Source organism: Nylanderia fulva, unplaced genomic scaffold (assembly GCF_048542155.1).
Source record: "Nylanderia fulva isolate GAGA-0341 unplaced genomic scaffold, ASM4854215v1 Scaffold315, whole genome shotgun sequence".
Lineage (NCBI taxonomy): Eukaryota > Metazoa > Arthropoda > Insecta > Hymenoptera > Formicidae > Nylanderia > Nylanderia fulva.
The window spans coordinates 37,767-45,433 of NW_028190385.1; the positions used below are offsets into that span (position 1 = coordinate 37,767).

General features: G+C 49.0%; 1 protein-coding gene across 1 annotated transcript; it reads right to left on the reverse strand.

Annotated features, from left to right (window-relative positions):
* Positions 1-4,205: 4,205 nt before the first annotated feature.
* Positions 4,206-7,321, reverse strand: LOC114942335 (uncharacterized). The gene is made up of 3 exons (XM_085484780.1): positions 6,439-7,321; positions 5,660-5,696; positions 4,206-5,253 (listed from the first exon to the last, which is right to left on the reverse strand). Exons 1-3 carry the CDS (start codon positions 7,319-7,321, stop codon positions 4,206-4,208), a joined length of 1,968 nt encoding a protein of 655 aa, XP_085340906.1.
* Between the last annotated feature and the right edge of the window lie 346 nt (positions 7,322-7,667).

Here is a 7,667-nt window from a genome sequence, read left to right on the forward strand (position 1 = left end):
CTTTCAGGGGTCCCGCGCCTCCGACTGCGCGGGTACCGTGACGGGCAACGCCACCCGGGGGGCCCCACGGACGCTTTGGACAGGGTCGCCGCTCCCCGGCCCTGCCCTACACGCCGTGGCGACCAGCTACCGTGTTACCCCTCGTCGAAGGCTTTCGACGAGGAGGTGCGCGCCTCCCCGGTCGGTTCGGAAGAGGAAACGGTCCCGACCGACCGGAGATATCTGCTCTCGCCGCCGGGCCCTGCCTCGGATAAGACGAGTAAGACTCGAATGCCCCCCTTTAGTTCTCCTTCTGCTAGGGTTCCCTTCCCGTCAGAGGGATATCTGAGTATCTTTCCCAGATTTCCCCCTTTCCCTCGCGTGTCGTTTACCGGTTATTTATAGTGGAGTAAACGATCTTCCACTAGGCAGACGTCTGTGTTGAGTCAAAGCCGCCACTCCCGCAGATCCCCCAGGAAAATATGGAGCCCCTCCTGCGGGGCTCCTCCTCCTTGTGGGCATAGCCCTTTGTTTTTCCTCTAAGGGTGCAGCCTCCCAGCAAAATAGAGGGCCCAGACCCCGCGCATGCCTTATGGGTTGATGTGTGCCAAACATCACCCAGCGTACGCAGGCTCGAATCCGCAGGAGTACGTGCCTTTTCCCGTTCAGACCATGCCATGTCTAACCAGAATGTTTCCATGCTGAATACATCCCGGCACCGGCCGCCTTACGCGTTTTTATACGAGAGGTAAAGGCGGACCCCTGTTTGTATGATGTCTGACCCTTCGAGCAAGCTCGAAGAGCCATCATCATCCCTGCCCGTGTCCCCGCCTCCGAGTTTTCATACGAGGGGGAAGGCGGACCCCTGTTGCTGGCGATGTCAGCCTCCAGGACTTTGTCCCTTCACTTGACATCCCCGCGCCCTGTTGGGCATCCGTGACTCGATGTACCCCAGTGTGCCTCCGTGTTTTCCGAAGGGCGAAGCACAGCCCTTTTACCCCTGTTGCCTGAACACCAAGGGAATCTACCCGGACCTCTCGGTGGAGGGTCGCGATCTACGTCCCTAGCCGCTCTCCGATTTTTCAGGGGGAGGCGGACCCCCGTTCTGTAGCCCTGGAAATGTTTACCATGCTGAAACATTCGCAGCCCGGCTGCCTCCGCGTTTTTATACGAGGGGGAAGGCAGACCCCTGTTTGTATGATGTCTGACCCTTCGAGCAAGCTCGAAGAGCCATCATCATCCCTGCCCGTGTCCCCGCCTCCGAGTTTTCATACGAGGGGGAAGGCGGACCCCTGTTGCTGGCGATGTCAGCCTCCAGGACTTTGTCCCTTCACTTGACATCCCCGCGCCCCGTTGGGCATCCGTGACTCGATGTACCCCAGTGTGCCTCCGTTTTTTCCGAAGGGCGAAGCACAGCCCTTTTACCCCTGTTGCCTGAACACCAAGGGAATCTACCCGGACCTCCCGGTGGAGGGTCGCGATCTACGTCCCTAGCCGCTCTCCGATTTTTCAGGGGGAGGCGGACCCCCGTTCTGTAGCCCTGGAAATGTTTATCATGCTGAAACATTCCCAGCCCGGCTGCCTCCGCGTTTTTATATGAGGGGGGAAGGCAGACCCCTGTTTGTATGATGTCTGATCACTCGAGGTAAGCTCGAGCAACCATCATCATCCCTACCCGTGTCCCCGCCTCCGAGTTTTTATACGAGGGGGAAGGCGGACTCCTGTTGCTGGCGATGTCAGCCTCTGGGAGCATGTCCCGTCACTTGACATCACCGCGCCCCGACGGGCATCCGTGACTCGAAGTAATGTGCTTCCGTATTTCCGAAGGGTGAAGCACAACCCTCTTCTTCCCTGTTGCCAAAGCACCAGGAGATTCTACCCGAGCCTCCCGGTAGAGGCACGCGATCTAAGTCCCTAGCCGCTCTCCGATTTTTCAGGAGGAGGCGGACCCCCGTGCTGTCGGCTAAACGTAGCCCCGGGAATGTTTACAGTACTGAAACATTCCCGGCCCGGCTGCCTCCGCGTTTTTATACGAGGGGGAAGGCAGACCCCTGTTTGTATGATGTCTGATCACTCGAGGTAAACTCAAGCAACCATCATCATCCCTACCCGTGTCCCCGCCTCCGCGTTTTTATACGAGGGGGAAGGCGGACCCCTGTTGCTGGCGATGTCAGCCTCTGGGAGCATATCCCGTCACTTGACATCACCGCGCCCCGGTGGGCATCCGTGTCTCGAAGTAAATGACTCGAAGTAAGTGTACTTACGGATTTCCGGAGGATTAAGCACAATCCTCACGACCATCTCCTTCCACACCCTTTCAGGTGAGTGAGAAGATGGTCACGCGAGCAAACCCCAGGCGATCCATGGGACAAGGGCGGCGGATCACCCCGGCACGGCTAAGCCCACCGGTACATCACCGCCGCCCAAGTCCCACAGTGGGGACTGCACCTACCCGAACATCCCCCATCTTGGAGATGTGATCTACTACCGGGGAGACGGTCGTTCCCAGGAGGCTCGCCGGTGCTAAGCCGTCTCCCCCCAAGCCACCGCCCCCCCGTGAGTGCCCCACAAGTGAGGCACCCGTGCCGTGTCTCCATAAGATTTGGGACTTGAGCCAAGCTATGGGTCCCTCCTCCTATGGACGGCTAATCCGAAGGGAAAAAGCTCCCTCGGATTCGCGCCTAGTGCGCCGCGAGGCACCTTTAAAGTCCTCAGCTCCCCTGGCCACGGCTTAAGGACAATTGTCCCCGCCCTACAGGCCTAGGCGTTCACCCGGCGTTCGAGCGTGACCGTAGCACTCGGGAGAGGAGCCGAAAAACCCCGCCGATGCCCAGAGATGTGTGTCGGTACACACACTCTGCCCGAAATCATTGCCCCGTTAGCCGCCGAGAGGGTACCTCGACGTTTCCAGCTCTCACCGCGTGGAGGTGGGGATGGTACATGGACCGGCGTCCTTTGAGAGCCTCGTTACGCCCTTCCTTCGACTCTTCCTAATTATTGAGTCTGGACGTAACACAAATAAAAAAATTTAATAAAGAATCCAATAATTAGAAATAGAAATTTAATAATTAAAAATTTACATATCAAATAAGATAAATATTTCTTTTACTTATTATATACATTTTTCAATTAAAAACGATAAAATTTTTTAAATTTTTATTTGATTTTTTTTACTTTTCACATATTTATTTATTTGTTCAATTAAAGAAGATAATTCTAAACTTGTGAGATTGATAATGACAGTTACTTTTGTTACTATGCTTGTCTTATGTTTATTAAGTTTACTTTAGGCATATTGCTTTTGTGTTTAGTTTATTTTATAGTAAAAAAATGCTCATTTTTATATATCATAATTTAATTACAATACTAATAATATTTATTATGTTTGCGTTTGGCTCTATTGGCCGAGATGGAGAGTGTATATTATGTGTTTATATCAGAGAGCAAAGATAATATTCTTAATAATATTATTTATTACGAGTAATTTATGAGTCGCCAGTGAAACAAAAATAAAAATATTATTTATGTTACAAGAAATTGATAAATTATTATTATAACTGCTATATTATAATATTTATTATATTAATAAATTCCCAAAATTATTAATAGCAATCTGTTAAGCACTCGATTAACTCCGAGTGTGAGAGTTCTGGTGAGAATGGATAGAGAGATATCGGAGCAGGAATCAACGCATTTTTGTCACTTTAACACACGAGGTTTATTGAAAATACATTTTTACTTTAAGCACAGTCCTTATTAAGTAGGGACTCTCCTCTTTATACAGACAAACACGGTCGTAGATTCGAAGGAACGTCAATACTAGTTTGACTAGACGAAACGTGAACCGGCAGACATGGCCGTAGGAATCGTAGTAGTTATACGCGTGGTTTTCGCTCTAGACCGCCGGAGGTCCCCCCTCCCCAAAAAGTACTAACGCCGAACCTCTCCCATCAGGTGGTGCCCTCACACGATAGCAGATCGATACACAGATCACTCGCTCACCTTTAACGGGTGATCGCGGCGGAAGTACCCATCTTGCTTCCCAAACATATACCGCTTGCCTCGTACTGATGGTACGAAACAAAGTCTGACTACAATAGAGTATTACGCGACATAACATATAATACAGCAAGGAGCCTGATCTTGATTTATTTCTACAACCTATTTATTGAAGACTACTGGTCAGTAAATGTTACATTCTGATGCTAACTGCGATAATTGTAAGGTTAAGCGATCGCGGAATTATTATCTAAGAAAGAGTTACTATCGCCGCCCGCCTTGGGAGTTTGTTGTGGTGCTTCGTCATTCCTTTCGATAGGCAGCTTGCATAATTGACTGACGGCACGCCTTCTCGTAGATGAAAGCGTCTTCACATCCATTACTCTAACGAGACCGTGAGGGTCAGGATATGTCTTTACTATTCTTCCAAGCTCCCACTTGGTCGGCGGTAGCAACATGTTTCTAATTAGCACCAGATTATCAACCTTCAGGTTAGCCGTTTTCTGACGCCACTTATAACGCTGTTGTAGCGTATGTAGATAATCTCGCGACCATATCCGCCAAAACTGTTCATGCATCCGCTGTACACGTTGCCAATGATTGAGTCGCGACTCCTTCAAGTTAACGGACTCCTCAGGTACTGCGATTAACGAAGTACCTATCAAGAAATGAGCCGGTGTTAAGGGTGAAAGATCAGAGGGATCATCGGACATGGGAGCAATCGGTCTAGAATTCAAGCAGGATTCTACCTGAGTCAATAATGTGACAAACTCCTCATTATAAAGCGTATGCGCACCAATTACACGGCGTAAGTGGTGCTTAACGGACTTTACGCCCGCTTCCCACATTCCTCCAAAATGTGGGGCTGAGGGCGGTATAAACCGCCAAGTTATGCCGTCGGAGGCTAAATACGCGACAAGTTCTGAATCACGGGACAGAGCCCTGATCGCATGGCGCAACTCCCTGTCAGCACCCTTAAAATTGATGCCATTGTCGCTAAATAAGGAGGCAGGAAGCTCTCTACAAGAAGCGAATCTTCTGAAAGCGGCTAAAAAACCATCGCTAGTATAATCGTTAGCCAGTTCTAGATGTATGGCCCTGGTGGTCAAACAAACAAACACAACCACATAAGCCTTGTGGGTGCGTTGACCGCGACCCACTGTCGGTAGCACCAGAAAAGGTCCGGCGTAATCCACGCCGGTATGTTGGAATGGGCGGGATGGATTGACTCGAACATCAGGCAGATTACCCATGAGCTGCGGGACCGGTATAGCCCTGTGGCGAACACAGACAACACACCTATGAACGTAAGATTTTACAATGTTACGAGCATTTAGAAGCCAATATTGTTGGCGTAAAACTCTTAAAGTCAACTGTGTTCCGTTGTGTAGCGTGCGACTGTGGGCTGCGCGACAATAAGATCCGATATACGATGCCTGGGTAAAATAATGGGATGTCTCTCATCGTAAGACAGTGAGGCCTGGGAAAGGCGTCCCCCAACACGTAGGACACCTTTAGAGTCCAAAAACGGATTCAGATTTCTCAACGGACTAGATTTAGACGGGCAGCCACCCCGCTCTATTTCCTGAGTCTCGATCGAAAAGCTGAATCTCTGTACATATATAATCCAGAAGTTCCGAGCTTGCTTGACAACGTCACCCAACTCAGGCGCTATGTTTACTTGAGCGTTATCAACTCGTCTAAGACGTTGTCTAATCCTGTAGAAGAATAAAAGGCAATATGCCGTGATCCGCAAAAGCCTAGGCCAACTAGAGACCTGGTCGGGAAGATCCCAGTCGGCTGTGCACCGCTGAATTAAATGAACGAGAACGGTACGTCGCTCCATGTTCCCTTCGGTTCGAAGAGAAGAGGGCTGCTCCGGCCAGAGTGTGGAAGTTGACTGTAACCATGGAGGCCTAGTCTACCAACGAGAATGCGACTTTAGTTCTTGAACGCTGATGCCGCGCGACGCGCAGTCCGCGGGGTTATTCTTTGACCCGACAAATAACCACTGAGCTTGCGGCAGGCTCGTCTGGATCTCTGACACCCTATTAGAGACAAAAGTTTTTCAGGTAGTAGGATGTTGCCTAATCCAAGCAAGAGTTATCATTGAGTCTGACCAGCAGTACACTGGAACTAAGTTTAATTTAAGGATATTTATCACATATTTAAGAAAACGAGATAATAAAGTTGCTGCACACAGTTCTAGCCTAGGCACGCTAATAATTTTAACAGAAGCTACCTTAGATTTACAGGCCAGCAGAATCACTCCAAAACTATTTAAAGAATGAATTACACGAATATATATAACAGCCGCATAGGCTCGGATGGAGGCATCTGCAAACCCATGTAATTCGATACCGAGATCGGAAGCGCTTTGGTTCGTCCACCGTGAGATCGAGATGTCCTTGAGCTCGGTCAAGCTACGAGAATACTCATGCTATCGCGTCACGAAATCACTTGAGAGCGGAGTATCCCAATCGAATTTTCGCAGCCACAGTTCTTGCATGAAAATCTTTGCCGTAATCACCACAAGGGCAATCCAACCCAGTGGATCAAAGAATCGTGAAATAGCGAATAGCACGTCGCGTTTGGAAGTTACTGAAAGCTCCGGAATTCGAATACTAAAGTGGAATCGATCTAAGGTAGGACTCCAAGAAATACCTAAAACCTTTAAAGAGGAATCCTCAGCAAATTCGATGCTATTGCCGTCCAGACGATCAGACAACGGTACTTCAGCTAATAGTTCGTCATAATTTAACGTCCACTTACGGAGGTGAAAACCTCCCTTTTCTAACAGACTGTTCAACTGTTGACGAGTGGCTTGTATGATGGGCACATTATCTCCCCCAAACAACACATCATCTACGTAGATGGAATTGTTGAGTACAGACACAGCTAACGGGAATGCAGATCCCTCGTCCTCACATAGTTGTCGTAAGACACGCATGGATAAATAAGGCGCTGAAGCCGTGTCGTACGTGACGGTGAGTAAACGATAATGAGCAACCGGTTCATCCGGGTGAGGGCGCCATAATATCCTTTGAAAGTCAGTGTCTATCGGATGAACCATGATCTGTCTGAACATTTTAGCGATGTCAGCAACGAGAACTAAGCGATGAGTTCGCCAGCGCATAATAATAGATAAAAGATCCGTCTGCAACTTGGGACCTGTTAGCAGCAGATCATTTAACGAAATCCCATTGTTCATAGGACTCGAGGCGTTGAATACAACCCGTATTGGAGACGTACTGCTACTTGCCTTCACCACTGGATAGTGAGGCAGATAGAATGAGTTATTATTAATAACCTCTCTCTGAAGAACACGGGCCATATGACCCATCTGTTCATATTCCAAAATAAAGTTACAATAACTTGCAGCCAAGTCAATATTACGCTCTAAACGCCGCTCTAACTTGTCGAAAGCGCCAGAAGCGACGTGAAGCAAACGACCGACCTTGGTTATGTGATCCGTTCAAAAAGGTAAGCGAACAAGATAACGTCCACTAGGTAACCTTGAATGAGTAGATGCGAAATGCGTTTCGCACTCGACCTCCTCTTCAGTGAGGGAACTACTAGCAGAGACTTCCTCTATCTCCCAAAACTGCTTTAGTAACGCGTCTGTACTAGAAGAGATAGAGCAGTGTAACAAAGGCAGTAAACGAGGAGTGCCTGAAGGCTCGTCGTTG

Excerpts from the sequence above, each read along its gene's own strand:
- LOC114942335 (XM_085484780.1), bottom strand. The coding sequence starts at position 7,321 with ATGGGTCATATGGCCCGTGTTCTTCAGAGAGAGGTTATTAATAATAAC. Across the intron at positions 5,697-6,438 it reads TTGGGATACTCCGCTCTCAA|GATTAGACAACGTCTTAGAC; the intron begins GTGATTTCGTGA and ends ATTCTTCTACAG. Across the intron at positions 5,254-5,659 it reads GACGAGTTGATAACGCTCAA|GGCTATACCGGTCCCGCAGC; the intron begins GTAAACATAGCG and ends TGTTCGCCACAG.